General features: G+C 36.3%; 2 protein-coding genes across 2 annotated transcripts in view; both read left to right on the top strand.

The window, feature by feature from the left end:
• The window catches only part of LOC147855990 (purple acid phosphatase 2-like), a 66937-nt gene extending 61729 nt beyond the window's left edge, over positions 1-5208 (top strand). The window contains exons 4-8 of the mRNA XM_087329757.1: positions 3432-3655; positions 4076-4214; positions 4304-4524; positions 4691-4812; positions 4906-5208. Coding sequence (XP_087185883.1) covers positions 3432-3655; positions 4076-4214; positions 4304-4524; positions 4691-4812; positions 4906-5077 — 878 coding nt within the window. The 3' untranslated portion in view covers positions 5078-5208. The remainder of the gene's footprint in view (positions 1-3431; positions 3656-4075; positions 4215-4303; positions 4525-4690; positions 4813-4905) is intronic.
• A 1262-nt stretch (positions 5209-6470) lies between these two features.
• Positions 6471-9649, top strand: LOC147855989 (purple acid phosphatase 2-like). The gene is made up of 9 exons (XM_087329759.1): positions 6471-6503; positions 6658-6841; positions 7279-7479; positions 7593-7704; positions 7946-8169; positions 8391-8529; positions 8617-8837; positions 8988-9109; positions 9211-9649. Exons 2-9 carry the CDS (start codon positions 6665-6667, stop codon positions 9380-9382), a joined length of 1368 nt encoding a protein of 455 aa, XP_087185885.1. The 5' UTR covers positions 6471-6503; positions 6658-6664; the 3' UTR covers positions 9383-9649.
• Positions 9650-15637: the final 5988 nt, after the last annotated feature.

The following is a 15637-nucleotide window of genomic DNA, read 5'->3' as shown; positions in this document are numbered from 1 at the left end:
GCAGACAAGCCGACTGGAAGGGTCGAAGCGCGCGGAGTCGAACAGGTCGAGGAGCACGAGCGAGGCGTGAAGCCAGGAGAAACCGGAACTGTGAGCCCGAGGATCCCGAAGAGCCTCGAGTTGAGCTTGAGGAGGAGTGTTGAGAGACAAGCTCAACATCGGCCGAATCGGCTGAAGAAGCCAAGGACCGGATCGGTTGGGACCGATCGGTTAGGCCGAGTACGTAAACCGGGAGGCCGTTAGGAAAGATATTCCGTGAGGAATATGTTTGGGAGTTAGTGTAGGAGCTCTTAATGAGCATTGAAGTACCGTCAGTACTTCGGTCAGTCCTTCGAGGACTTGTATAAAAGTGTTCATGGAACACACATGTGTATAGAGTGGTGAATAGAGATTTGAGTTGTTGTTGAATATAGTTCTTGTGTTTTCTCTCTCTCTCTTACTCTCTGTCTCTCCTGCGTATACTGCGTAAGCTCAAGCTCTCCATTAAACCTGAGTGTTCTTCCTTCTGTTCTGTCTTCATACTTGCTTCCGCACGCTACTTTTTACACCTATGCAGGGGGCGCAATGTCATGGAAGTCACGACTACAGAAGTCTGTAGCCTTGTCGACTATAGAGGCAGAGCATATGGTAGCGGTAGAGGCCGGCAAAGAGCTAATTTGGATGAGAAACTTTCTCAACGAATTAGGGATGAAGCAAAAGGAGTTCTTGCTTCGCTGTGATAGCCAAAGCACCATACACCTTGCCAAGAATGTTGCATACCACTCCCAGACCAAGCACATACAGAGAAGGCATCATTGGTTGCGGGAGAGAGTCAAAGAAGAAGAGTTTTCTCTTATGAAGATCCATATTGATGATAATGGATCTGACATGCTCACGAAGAACCTACCTATGGACAGACTTAGAGTCTGTTGACAAAAGACAGGATTGACAAACTCCCTCCCACAGGAGTGAAGGGGGAGTTTGTTGGGAATATGTCCCTCCAATGGGAGGAGGAGCTGACTGTTTCGGAAATAGCCGACAGTCGAAGAGTCGAAAACAAAGAGTCAACTGCTTAATAGTTCGACTATTATTATTATAGCAATAATAGTAATGATATGTAGCAGTGGCTACAATTGTAAATAGCCTATACAGTGTATAAGTATAAATATACTTAGGGCAAAATGTTGCATATGTGTGTATAGAACAGAAGTAGCGTGAGAGCGTGTGAGACAAGAGAGTGAGTGAGAGTGGCGCCATAACTATGTGCGTAATAGCAGAAGCCAAGAGCCCTGCGTGGCTGATACACTCGAAGGAGTGTTGTAACATTTTGTGTTGTATATCCACTATACATAGTGAAGCTTTGTTCCTGTCGTTTTCTCCCGTTTTAGGGTTTCCACGTTAAATCTCTATGCACCATTGTTGTCATGTTTTCTGGCATATCTGTGATTCGTATTTCAGCACAGTTCGTTTATTGTGATTTGACCAAACGATTTTTCAACAAACGCTTGGTTCCGAATGCCGATCTGGATCATGTGGAGTTTGTCCGCTCAATAGTTAACTTGATGCCTAGGTCAATGAGGACAATTTATCGCTATATGTCTTGGACCACCACAATATAAACATAGGTGGTTAGCCCAACGTCTTTGTTTTTCAGTTTCTGTTACAAGTCCTCAACGACATGTAGAATCAATTTCCATTGGAGTAGGGCCACTTATTGGGTTAGAAATACGGACCTGCATAGTTCCAGATGTAGGTAGCAATGTCACCAATGCATATGTCTGCTCTGATCGAGGTCGAGACCATTGTTGAAGTTCAAAGTATCGCTCAAATAATCGATGGTCACATCGTACACCTCGACTAATCACCTCAGTAAGAGATTTAGGATCGTCATGAAAAGTGAGAAGGAAGTCTTGTGGTGGTAATATTTCATAATATTATATGTTGTTATTATTGATCTAATCTAAGAATTTTAAAGAATTCATCTAATATAATGTATCCTAGTGGTTGAAGTTGCACATCCTCTTTGAGGAAGTCATGGGTTCGAATCTTTATTATGAGTCTTGGACTTTTTGTATATGTTCATAACAAATGGAGCAAAGGGATGCATGGGCATGCCCGAATCAATCCCAAGTCACAAGGACAAGGTAACGCACGAGAACAAGGTTAACACACAAGGCATGAATGTCTAGATGCCTTTGTGAAAGGGCATGGGCGTGCCCGAATCAATCCCAAGTCACAAGGACAAGCGAACGCACGAGAAGAAGGTTAACACACAAAATTTGGGAGTAAGGTTTACTGACAAAACAAACACTCGATTACAACACAAGAGTGCCCCTTTACAAAATAGGGCTTTCGATTACAAGGGAAGAAAAGGGGGGGTTTACAAAAGTGTTAACTTTTAGTTAACCACAAGCTCAACAAGAGTAAGGAGGCAGATGGAGCAAAAATAGTGTATGCTCTCCTCAACGAAGGTTGTATCCGAACACCGAACGACCAAACGCACGAACCACCAATGAGGACCGCACTGAACACGAACACCGAACAACAAACACTGAACACGAACATTGAAAGATGGGAGGAGGAAAGGAAGAACGAAGGAAGAAACCCTCACAAGAAAACCCAAATGTACTCAAGACTAAAAGCTCAAGGAATACTAAAGCGAAGAAGAAGAAAATGAGTCCTCCCTACTTCCTTTTATGGGGAGGAAGGGGGAAGCGGGGCCGTCACATTTGCATTAAATGCAAATGTCCATTTCTCAATATTTAAAGTGAATAAAGAATATTATTAAAGACGTCCATTCTAAAAGGAGTCAAACGCTACCTCTTGCAAAAATTAAATGACTCTATCCACTAGGACATCCAATTTTATTAATTTTTTAATAAGTTTATATTCATTTCATATTTTTCTCTTCCCTTTTTCTTTGCCCCTTTTTCTACATGGAACATTTTCTCTCTCGTACTTTTTCATTCATGCTCTCACCCTCATCTCTTATCCCATTTTCAGCCACGTTTCCCATCTTCGCATGCCACACCACGACAACATCCCTGTATGCTCTTCCTATAAACAGAATGGATGAGGAAACAACTACATTACAAACAACAGTTGTGCCCGTGCCACCTCCTTCATAGGCCGGCACGAACCCGAACCCTCGGCCAAACATTTTTGTTTTTAATTAGATCAACATTATTAATATCATCATATCTAAATATTCTACTTTTAGGAAAAATAAATATAACCCCTCATATGAAGAGGTGTATGTTTTGTAATGCTTCATCATCCATCTTAATTTTGGTTAAAATTTCCATTCATTTTCCTTCCTTTCTCTTCTTTTTTAAATGTTTCCTTTCTTGAACATATGGGTTCTCCTAATCCTAAACCACAACTTAATGTTTAGGTGTTACGGTGATGGGATGTAGATTTTTGACAATTCAATCATGTCATTGTTTAAATAGGTGACCTTGGCCAAACATTTGATTCCAACAAAACACTTGAGCATTACATACAAGCAAATGGCGACACAATTCTATATGTAGGTGACCTTTCCTATGTAGACAACTATCCATTCCATGACAACAAGCGATGGGACACTTGGGGCCGGTTTGTCGAACGGAGCACGGCGTATCAACCTTGGATTTGGACAGCTGGGAACCATGAGCTTGATTTTCTTCCTAAAGTGGTAACTTCTTCTTTACCATCGACACTATTTTAGTTTTTCAAAACTATGTATGCAAGCATGCTAAGATCATCTGCATATGTATGCATGCATGTATGTATGTATATATATATATATATATGCATGTTGGGATTTGAGAAGTGATTAATTTGTTGTAGGATGTGTATGCACTCTAATCTAATAAGTGGTTACATTTGCATTTGAATTTGTGTATGTACATGCATATACTTGTGTTACTTTGCATACCATATTCATGTATACACAAATATGCTAACAATATGAAGTGATTAATTTGCATATGTGAATCTTATTTATACATATAAATTGGGGTAGGGAGAGAAAGATTATTAGCTGTTTTTCCATTATTTCTTCTGCAATGAGATCCTAGCCTTCATCACTTTCTTGTTGTTTTCGATTGTGTAGGGAGAGACGGAGCCGTTTAAGCCGTATTTGAGCCGCTATTGGGTGCCACATGAAGCCTCAAATAGTACATCTCCATTGTGGTACTCCATCAAGAGAGCATCTGCTCATATCATTGTTCTTTCATCCTACTCCTCATATGGTAAGTTAATACAACTCTAATTGTTCTCTCTTTCTCTTTTCGAATAGACCGACCTGACTCATAGACACACAATGTAAATGTTTGTGTAGGGAAATACACCCCACAATATGCCTGGCTCCAAGAGGAGCTAGCTTCAGTGGATAGAACAAAGACTCCATGGCTCATTGTTTTGTTCCATTCCCCATGGTATAATAGCAATGAACATCATTATATGGAGGGCGAAACGATGCGTGTTCAATTTGAATCATGGTTTGTGAATGCCAAGGTGGACATTGTGTTTTCCGGCCATGTCCACGCATACGAAAGGACGGTGAGTAATCATCAACCCATCATTTCATTGCCTTTCTTTACATTCATCAATATCGATTCGCAAATATTTCTCACCACTTAACATGATTTGAGATTGGATTGCAAGGAGAAAATTATAAGTTTTTATTCTATCATCACTTAACACTACAAATGTATCGATGTATTAGTATCGAATTTCCAACATAAACTACAACATTGTGAATGGGAAATGCACCCCGCAACCGAACGCATCCGCGCCCATTTACATAGTGGTTGGGGATGGTGGAAATGCAGAAGGTCTTGCCGCAGAGTAATGTTCCGTTTTCCCTTGAATTATGAAGACCAATCTTGCCAAACACTTGTCTATGCAACTTTTTGTGATATAATGGTCTTGTGCTTATAGATTTACCGAGCCTCAACCCACATATTCCGCGTTCCGAGAAGCTAGCTTTGGCCATGCCATGCTTGAAATAAAGAACAAGACACACGCATATTATTATTGGCATCGCAACCAAGATGGTGAAGCTGTTGTAGCCGACTCTCTTTGGCTATCCAACCAATATTGGAGCTCATAAGGAAAATCCCTTTCATCAATGGGATGTCACAAATGAAATGCAACTACAAAATGCCTCAAAACAACCACAATAAACTTGTTCCATGTAAAAAACACTCCGAAATTTCAACATTTATGGATCTCTTTATTAGATGATGCGACTCGCGAGTAATGGATGTCATCTCACTTCAAGATGACTTTCTTGGTTTCCTGTACAAAACTATTATTTGAGAACATTAATATATTTGAATGAATACCGGTTCTCTTACTACATAGGGTTATATGATACGTCAACCTTTGTATGTAAAAGAATTTAATATAAGAATTTTCTAAACCATTGGAACCTTGAAGGTGGGTGAACCAACCATGCTCACAAAATCTTGAGGGTGTGCCATTTTGACAAACAAATTTACTTAGTTCTAAAATTCGGTGCAACTTTGTTTTACCCAAGGAAGCACTATTTTCCATGAGCTTATAACCTTGATATGGAATGAAGAAATTAATGGAAACAAAATTTTAACCAATAAATGTTGCATGCTGACAAGAGTATAGTTGTAAATTAACAAGTTATTGTTTTGGTAAAGTATACATACTTTATTTAAATATGTCTTTAGATCATGTTCAATGGATTTAATGAAATTATCCACACAGAAGAAGGCCATTTGAAAAGATTGCTTCCAAGAGAATCCATTGTAGAAAAACTCTCAAGGAAGCAAGAAAAGGAGAAAACCATCGTGGCCATGAAGCATATTTAGTAGGGATTCCTTGAATATACTTAGCATATTTGTGGAGGAGATTGATGTGAGGATAAGTTGTTATGTATAGTGAATGGAACACGTTGAAAATGACACTTCAACGTGCACATAGATACATGGCAATAAAAAGGGTTGACAAAATATATCCCATACAATGACCACTTTGTGCTCATTAGAAAATTGTAAACACCACTTGATAGCATAACAAAACACGAACTATGGCTATGATACTCTCTTAGGCATTGTGGCCTTAAACTTGACACATATGGAAGTAGGCCAAGATTAGGGCTAACACGATGAAAGAACACGAGATCGAGAGGAAAGCTCTAGCTAAGAAATTGACTAAGAAATGAAGGAGAAGTAAAAAGCTTATTCTTTTACTTTCTTTACATTTTACAAATTACAATTGTTTCCATTTTCACATTATGGAAATTGGCTCTTTGTTTATGCTCTACGAGGCTTCTCCATTAGGCTTGGAATCGCTCGACAATTTGTTGTTTGATATATTATTGTCACTTAGTCTTCCTTTAAAGTTAGAATTATTTAATAGTTTGACTTTTTGTGCTAGAATATACTTGTGGATATATTACATATAGGATGAATCAAATCTATATAAGTAGAGCTCTATCCCTCAACCATGTAATCAATTCATTAGTAATTCTATTTGCCCATCTTCCTTCTATTCTCCATCGGGTAAGACTAAACTCTTGCAATTTAGAGACAGACATGTCTTTCATGTTCAATGACTAAGCTCTTTTATGGAAGTAAAAATATAAGCTCAAAGTGCCTTCAAATTTATATGGCATAACCATGTATCCTAAGGTACATATTTTGTCTCCTTTTTTAGGGACACAATGACAAACAAGCACCTTCTTCTCATGTTTTACGGAATGTTAGTTGTGTCCACTTTCACGCTATGCGTGCACGGTGGGGTGACAAGCTCATATAGACGCAAATTAGCAGCAACGGTGGACATGCCTTTGGATAGTGACGTTTTCAAAGTTCCCCAAGGCTACAATGCTCCACAACAGGCAAATATTTTTTTATCTCATCCTATAATATATTGTACATAAAGTATGTGTTCATCACTTCTACCAAATCTCATGGGTCCAAAATTATTAAATCTTCAAAACCATGTACCATATGTAATGTATGAAAGCTGTGCATTCTATATGTGAAAGACTACATGTATATAGGTATAGATGTGTCAAAATTCATGTTTCCATTTTGTTTTCGATGATTCTAATTTATAGTTTATTTCCTCTTTGGTTCATATCTTATAGTCATTATAAGCAGAAATAAGAGTTTCATTGTTATGGACATTGACAATAATGTACATTGTTGAGCTATTCATGTGTCAATATTTAGATTCATATTTGATAATCTTGTTTTGATTGTGTTTATTTATCCAATGTATATACTGGGCACTATTCTGATTATACATTGAAGGAAACCTTTTGGAATTCAGGTTCATATCACACAAGGGGACCTCATTGGAAAGGCAGTCTTTATATCATGGACTACACCTTCAAAACCAGGATCTAGTGTTGTACAGTATGGCCTTGAATCAGGAAAGTATAGTTACAGTAAAAAAGGCAAAGTTTCAAGATACACATTCTACAACTACACATCAGGTTTCATTCATCATTGTAGAATTGACAACCTCAAGGTGTGTACACATTTGCAACTTGATGCTCAATTGTTACTAATAAGACTCAAAACCCAAAGATTTGTTGTCTTAATTGATAGTTTCATTGTTGATGTTTGGACATCTTCTTGCAGCTTAATGCAAAATATTACTACAAGTTAGGTGAGGGATCCTCTGCTCGAGAGTTTTGGTTTAAGACACCTCCACCTATTGGTCCTGATACTCCCTACACTTTTGGGATTATTGGTATGAAAAATCAAAATTTATAAAAAAAAATCCATTTCTTTTAAATTAATGAAACTTAAGGGTTATGTTTTATGTTGAAGTCATTGAATCCCTTAGAAAGTTTGTATTTGGTGTTTACTCATAACATGTGCAAAGGAGTACACTCTTTTTTTGTCTATGATAATAGTGATGAGATGTAGATGAGATTCTTCAAAGAAATACTAGTGACAAGCAACTCACTCATACACGTTGTTTTTTATAGGTGACCTTGGTCAAACATTTGATTCCAACAAAACACTTGACCATTACATGAAATCAAATGGTGACACCCTTCTATACGTAGGTGATTTTTCCTATGCAGACATCTACCCATTCCATGACAACAACCGATGGGATACTTGGAGCCGGTTTGTCGAACGAAGCACGGCGTATCAACCTTGGATTTGGACAGCTGGAAACCATGAACTTGATTTTGCACCTGAGTTGGTTAGTCTATGTTTATAAACAATCTAAAAAGTGCATATTGGGGTAACCTGACCTTACAATCACACCAATAACATATTTATTTGTACAAGAGGGACTAAACCAAGGGCATTTGGGAAAAAACAAAAACTTGAGAGGAATTTAGGAAAATAAATAAGCACTTGTGGGTATTTCAAATTGTCCTTTAAATTCAATGGTTGTTTTTTGGTGATTTTGTCAATTAGGGAGAGGTTGATGCATTCAAGCCGTACTTGAACCGTTTTCGAGTTCCATATAAAGCCTCAAATAGCACATCACCCTTGTGGTACTCCATCAAGAGAGCATCTGCTCATATCATTGTTCTTTCGTCTTATTCAGCATATGGTTAGTACTATAATACACTTCTCTACCATATTTGATAAAACTATGAATAGACTTGTGTAGGCTCACATTCAATGAGTTTTTATGTAGGCAAATATACCCCACAATATGTTTGGCTCAAGAAGGAGCTAGCTTCGGTAGATAGGACAAAGACCCCGTGGCTCATTGTTTTGTTGCATTCCCCATGGTATAATAGCAATGAATATCATTATATGGAGGGTGAAACAATGCGTGTCCAATTCGAATCATGGTTGGTAAAAGCCAAGGTGGACATTGTATTTGCCGGCCATGTTCATGCATATGAAAGAACAGTGAGTATTGCTTTGATATTGCAACACATGATGTTTTGCTTTAATAAAAGCCTAAGGTTTCATGCCATTCAACGTAAAACTTTGAATTGACAAAGAAAGAAGTTGAACTTTTTGGTTGGATCTTCACTAAATTGGGAGCTTTTTATGCAGTATCGCTTTTCCAACATTGACTACAACATTGTGAATGGGAATTGCACCCCAAAAGCAAACCCCTCTGCACCCGTTTACATAGTGATTGGGGATGGTGGAAATGCCGAGGGTCTTGCCGGAGAGTAATTCTCTTGTTTTCCTCTATGTTTTGAATTTGAATTTGAATTTGAGATGTCCATAACATGTATTTCATTATATATGACTTTATGGGTTTGTTTTATAGGTTTACCGAGCCGCAACCGGCATATTCAGCATTCCGGGAGGCTAGCTTTGGACATGCCATGTTTGAGATAAAGAATAGGACACATGCATATTATTATTGGCACCGTAATCAAGATGGTGTAGCTGTCAAGGCCGACTCTCTTTGGCTTTCTAACCAATATTGGACCTCTTAAGTCTTCATTTTTATGAGCTACTATGACTCAACGAACTACAACAACAATGATTCCAAACAATCTTTTATATAATCTCGGATGTTATGTTAACATGTGAACATTGCTCGCATATTAATTATGTTCCATGAGAAGCGATAAGAAAACCTCATTGTTGGGAATAACTTTGTCATCTTGTAAGTTATGAATGCTCATTATCTCATTTTGAAGTGATGATGTGTTTGTACCCTTGTACAGAACGTTCATTTGAATAAAATTGTCAAACAATTAAAGGTGTATGATATTTGGATTATTTTGTATGTAAGAATGCAAAAACATTAATGGTAAATTTATATAAGAATCCCTGAAGTAATGGAACCTTGGAATTAAGTTATATAAGATCCCAAGATATTGGATCAATCATGGGCGCAAAAGGTCTTCATTAACATGTTTATTTTACGGGAATTACTCCTATTCTTATGAACAAAATAGCTTGGTTTAAGTTATAAAAGATCCCAAGATATTGGATCAATCATGGGCACAAAATGTCTAGATTAACATGTTTATTTTACGAGAATTACTCCTATTCTTATGAACAAAATAACTTTGTTTTCCTCAAGGGATCACAACTTCCCATGCATAAACTCGTGTATCATGTGACGCACATGGTTTGGAAAATATGAGGTGATATTATATTCATTGTTTCTATGTTAGTTGTTGTTTTATGTTTTATACAAAGCTTACACATAAATATGATATGGAGTTCTGTTAAAAGGAAGAAAATTTGAGTGGATGAGCATTAGATTCCCACAAGTATATGTTCTCTAATAAGTTAGCTACAGGAGAATTTGTTTAAACCCATGTGTAGTTTATAGCTTCTTCTTTTTTTCCACAAAAAACAGTACTTCGCATTAGTTAGCAAACAGGTACATCATAGACCACAAAAAATTCAGCAATCCTCACTCTGGTCTTCTCACCAAAGTGGTCATAGTCCCCACCTCATTTACAACAAAAGTATCCACAACTCCTATAACCTAGTAATTTGTACCATATCTATACATAGTTACATCACTTGGGCACTGATGGAAGCCATTGGGGGAAACAACCATCGGGGTGCTTGGTTGTTCCATTTAGGCCCTGATGATGATCTGCCCACCATAGGAGAACTACCCCATTTCAGTAAGAACTTTGATCGAGCTCTTTCAGCTGCATCAGATTCCCCCTGAATCGAGTCATACTGTCCCCGCAGCCAAGATACCAGCTCGAACTAGATAGTTAACAACACCTCACCGCTAGGGATCTTTTGCTGTTGAAAAACAAACTTACAATGCCTGGTCCAAATGTGTCGTACCGATAAACAAGCCACCATTATCCATATCTCTTCAAAAAATTCCGAGTTAGTGCCAGGTTGAACTCCAGCACGTTGAAACACCTTGCCACCCTACACTATAAATCCATGACCATGGGGGTTTAATTGTTCAGCCCAGCTTTCCCCTGTTAACTTTAGTCCCTGTACGGACCCCCATACCACTCTCCCATTCATGCCGCATGCTGCCACTATCTTGAGACTTCTACCCCAAATGTTAATAGCCTCTCCGCAATTCCAAAAACAGTGAGGAATTGATTCCAAAGGGTGTCCACATATCTTGCAACTAGCCTCACCACCACGACACTTCAGCCACTCCCCCACCAGTAAACACGTTTGCGTTCACAAGTGGAAGGATTGCGCACAAGTGGAAGGATAAGGAATGTTCCGTTTGATTTTGGGGTTTTTTTTGCCATTTCACAAAACATCTTGATACTAGTATCACATGTTCTCCAAAACTTGATGAAAAAGTTGAAAATTTCACCATTTGGTAAAATTGAAAAATGCCAAATTTGGGTAAAATATGAAAAGTAACTTTGTGGATTTTTAAAGAAAAATGACAACTAATAAGTTTTTAGATCTTAAAGAAATCAAAGTAGAATATTTCAAAACAATGAACGGTTTTATTCCATTCGATAAAATGTTGTCTAAATTTGTTACATATAGTTGCACAACAAATACATTTGGGAGTTATTTGCATGACTATCATCATTCTTTTCATGAGAATCACTACTATAGATAATATACAATTGTGACTCTTCCTCCTCATCTTCCAATGTACCAATCAAATCATTGTCTTCACCAAATGGTATCTCCAAATTTTGTGCAATAAATCTTCTTCGCCTTCAATCTGAGATATCTTCTCGACTTGCTAATATCTCTTTTATTATGTATATCATTGTTGTCCTTATACATCCAACTTTTGTTTGTGTAAAGTCATACATAATGATATCCACCTCATTAATGTCAATGATAGATGTATTACAAACGTTTAATACATCATCACGTCCAAAACTTTACCAATGCAGAATTGGTACCCTAGGTCATGGCCATCTACAAGTGTAGCTATTAATATCCCTCTCTTGAGTTCTTGCAAGTTTCCTTGTCCTCTAAGTTATACTTGTGTTGTCATCCTTCGTTCCAACTATAAAGATTAACATTAAGTAGTGATTAAGAACCACGTGAACACTTTATGGACCATGTAAATGGCATTTGCAAGGTTCAATTACCATCAACACAATTATTAATAGTTTTTTGTTAATCAATGCTGCACATGTTCACCATAAAGTATCTTGTTGTACAACATACTTGTTTGCACTATCGATATGCATCTTTTTCTTTTGTTAAAACAAACATTTTAGTACGATTCAAGTTCATGTTTAAAAAACCTCTTTTATTTGAAAAACAACAAGATTTTAAACATTAAGTCGATATATTATATCGAGTTGATGTAAAAAATAGAGTTTTCATCATAATTCCATACAATGTATTGAATTCTTGCTCAAAGTTTTTTTTACTAGATTTAAAAAATAATAATAATAATAAATTGTGCTTGAGTTCATCTAGAAAACCATAATTTTCATCACAATTCGATATAATGTATTGAGTTCATGCTTAAAGTAATTTTTTCTAATTGTTTTCAATTTTGTTTCAAGTTTTTTTCAATTTTTTATAATTTTTTATTGATTTTGTTTTATTTTTTAAACATCAATTTGATACATTGTATCGACTTGTGATAAAAGCTCTGGTTTTTTCATCACTTATTAAAGCTCAATTTTGTTTTAGAAAAAAAAAACAAAATACCAAAATAAAATAGAAAAAAATGTAATTTTTTTTTTTTTAAATCCAAAATTAAACTTTTCATGTCATGATATGGTAGGACTCAAACCCATGACCTAATATTACATGGGTCAAGCTCTTGACCATTAGACCATACATTATAATACATAAAATTTTATTTTTATCACTTATTAAAGCTCAATTTCTTTTTAGAAAAAAAACAAAACACCATAATAAAATAGGAAAAAATGCAATTATTTTTTTAAAAAAATCTGAAATAAAACTTTAAACATGAACTCGATAGCTATTCAACATGAACTCGATACGCCGTATCGGGTTCATGTAAAAAAGTTAGCTTTTCAACATGAACTCGATACGCCGTATCGAGTTCATGTTTAAAAGGCGTATCGAGTTCATGTAAAAAAGTTAGCTTAGTTCATGTCATAATATGGTAGGACTCGAACCCATGACCTTATGCTACATGGGTCAAGCTCTCAACCATTAGACCATACATTGTAATACAAGAAATAATATTTTCATCACTTATTAAAGCTCAAAGTTTTTTAGAAAAAAAAACAAAATACCAAAATAAAATAGGAAAAAATGTAATTATTTTAAAAAAAAATCCAAAATAAAACTTTAAACATGAACTCGATACGTCGTAATTGAGTTCATGTAAAAAATCTAGCTTAGTTCATGTCATGATATGGTAGGACTCGAACCCATGACCTTATGCTACATGGGTCAAGCTCTTGACCATTAGACCATACATTGTAATACATAAAATATTATTTTCATCACTTATTAAAGCTCAAAGTTTTTTAGAAAAAAAAAAAAATACCAAAATAAAATCGAGTCCTACCATATCATGACATGAACTAAGCTAGCTTTTTTACATGAACTCGATACGCCTTTTCAACATGAACTCGATACGCCATATCGAGTTTTTATCACAAGTCGATACAATGTATCGAGTTCATGTTTAAAATTATTATTTTTTCCATAAAAAATTTAAAAATTTTAAAAATTTTAAAAAAACAAAAAAAAAATTGAAAACAAATTAAAAAATTTGAAACAAATTGAAAATGTTTTTTTAAAAATTAGAAAAAATTACTTTAAACATGAACTCGATACATTGTATTGAATTGTGATGAAAAATCTGGTTTTTCTATGAACTCAAGCTTAATTTATTATTATTATTATTTTTTAAATCCGGTAAAAAAACTTTGAACATGAATTCAATATATTGTATAGAGTTATGATGAAAACTCTATTTTTTACGTCAATTCAATACAACATATCGTGTTCATGTTTAAAACTCTTGTTGTTTTTCAAATAAAAGAGGTTTTTTAAAGATGTATGTTGCACAACAAGATACCTTATGGTAAATATGTGCTTCATTTATTAGAAGAAAACCATTAATAATTGTGTTGATGGTAATTGAACTTTGCAAATGCCATTTACTTCACAAATTTTGAAGGGGAATTCTTATAAGGGAGGAGATTATAACATTGTCGATACCTTGATAACTATGTGTTATGCTCAAATTGATATATTAATGTTCACATCTAAAGTTTGACAATTTATGAATATCGTCTACATTTTAGGAGTTGTGGATTTATCAAAATTGTTTATAAATATTGTCTACATATCTTGAGTTGTGAATTTATGGATGTTAATGAGCACTAATTTATAGATGATGACATTAAGGATTGCAATATTACCTTTTATACTTGAAACATTTTCAAGTCTAACAATAGATGTAACCTTAATCTTCTCAAGACAGTGAAACCATTAATCTTAACTTGTGCCTTGAGTTAACAATAATTGTGATTTTCTTTAAGTTAACTACATTTCATATCTGCAAACCATCAACATTTAAACATTATCCCTAAACTATTCAATTTTAGAAATTATCATTTTGAAATTTGTTAAATCTCAAAAAATTAGCAAAATTTACATGCTATTTAAAACATGTGATACTAGTGTATCAAGTTTTTGGAAATTGTCTAAAATCACAAGATTATAAAAGGAATCTATAAGTGGAATGCGCAATCCTTCCACTTGTGAATGCAAAGGTGTTAGTATCGTTTTATGACTAAGAAGCCACAACCAAAGCTTTATTTTTTCTGGCATATCGAACGCCCATAGTCTCCTCCAAAACGACTTCAACAAGTCATCAGAAATGCCTTTATCCTTCCAACTATTGCAAGTTAGAGAAGCACCCATAGATTTAGAGCCAATGATTTGCCTTCCTAGCTTAGTAGTGTACTCGAAAGGCCATTCCATTTTGTTTGCTCCTAGTTTCTGTCACCACGCCTCTAGTGGGTCCCAATCCAACTCACATACGGGTTTGTTGTCAACTATCAAAAGCTTACAATCAAATTACAACTTCCTTGGGTCCGGGTTTACTTGCCACTTCTTACCTTCCAACACTGCCACTCGCACTGCCAACCACTGGCCATTGCTTGCCAAAGCAGTTAAGTTGCCCCACAAACGATACTCATTAGATGGGCACCTGCCCCGGATAATTTGTGCATCGCCCTCACCTACAAACCACCCAAACCATACCCCCTTTTCCAGCATGCTAGTAAACTTAGTACCACCAACCAGACCCTCCCTTCTTTTCCTTTTGAAAACCTCCCAGTCTCTTACTTAACAAACATTGTACCCTACCATTTGTTCCCATGGCAAGTATTTTTTCTGGCCAAGCATCATATTGTCATCGCTTAGAATCCTGGGGTTCTAGAATAGTGGTTGACGGAGGTGTTCCTCCATCGTTTTTGGCTACATTAAGACCAACCCCTCTCTTAAACTTGACCAGGCCCTCATAATGGTGCGGGCCACCCTATCCTCCATGCTAGTCGGGTCTTTTAACTTTAGGCCTGGACTGAACAACCACCACTTCTTTGCCTTCCAAGGGCCGCCATTCCTCGGACACCAGAGTCTAGCTCTGTCCCTAAGAAGCAACTTCCACAATTCTGGTTCAGGTTGGAGACTTCACACCAAGAGCTTAGTGAGTAAAGCCTTACTTTGGTGAACCGGATCGACCATCCCAAGTCCACCTTGATTTTTCGCCTTGATCAAACAACTCCAGGCCACTTTAGCTGACGCCATCTCGTGGTCTCTACCCA

The sequence above is a fragment of the Azolla caroliniana genome, unplaced genomic scaffold, assembly GCF_043228905.1.
Source record: "Azolla caroliniana isolate FFs.n. ecotype wild unplaced genomic scaffold, voAzoCaro1.0.p SCAF_13, whole genome shotgun sequence".
Classification (NCBI taxonomy): Eukaryota; Viridiplantae; Streptophyta; class Polypodiopsida; order Salviniales; family Salviniaceae; genus Azolla; species Azolla caroliniana.
Note: the sequence above shows the minus strand (reverse complement) of the source record. Positions and strands in the feature narration are given on the sequence as shown.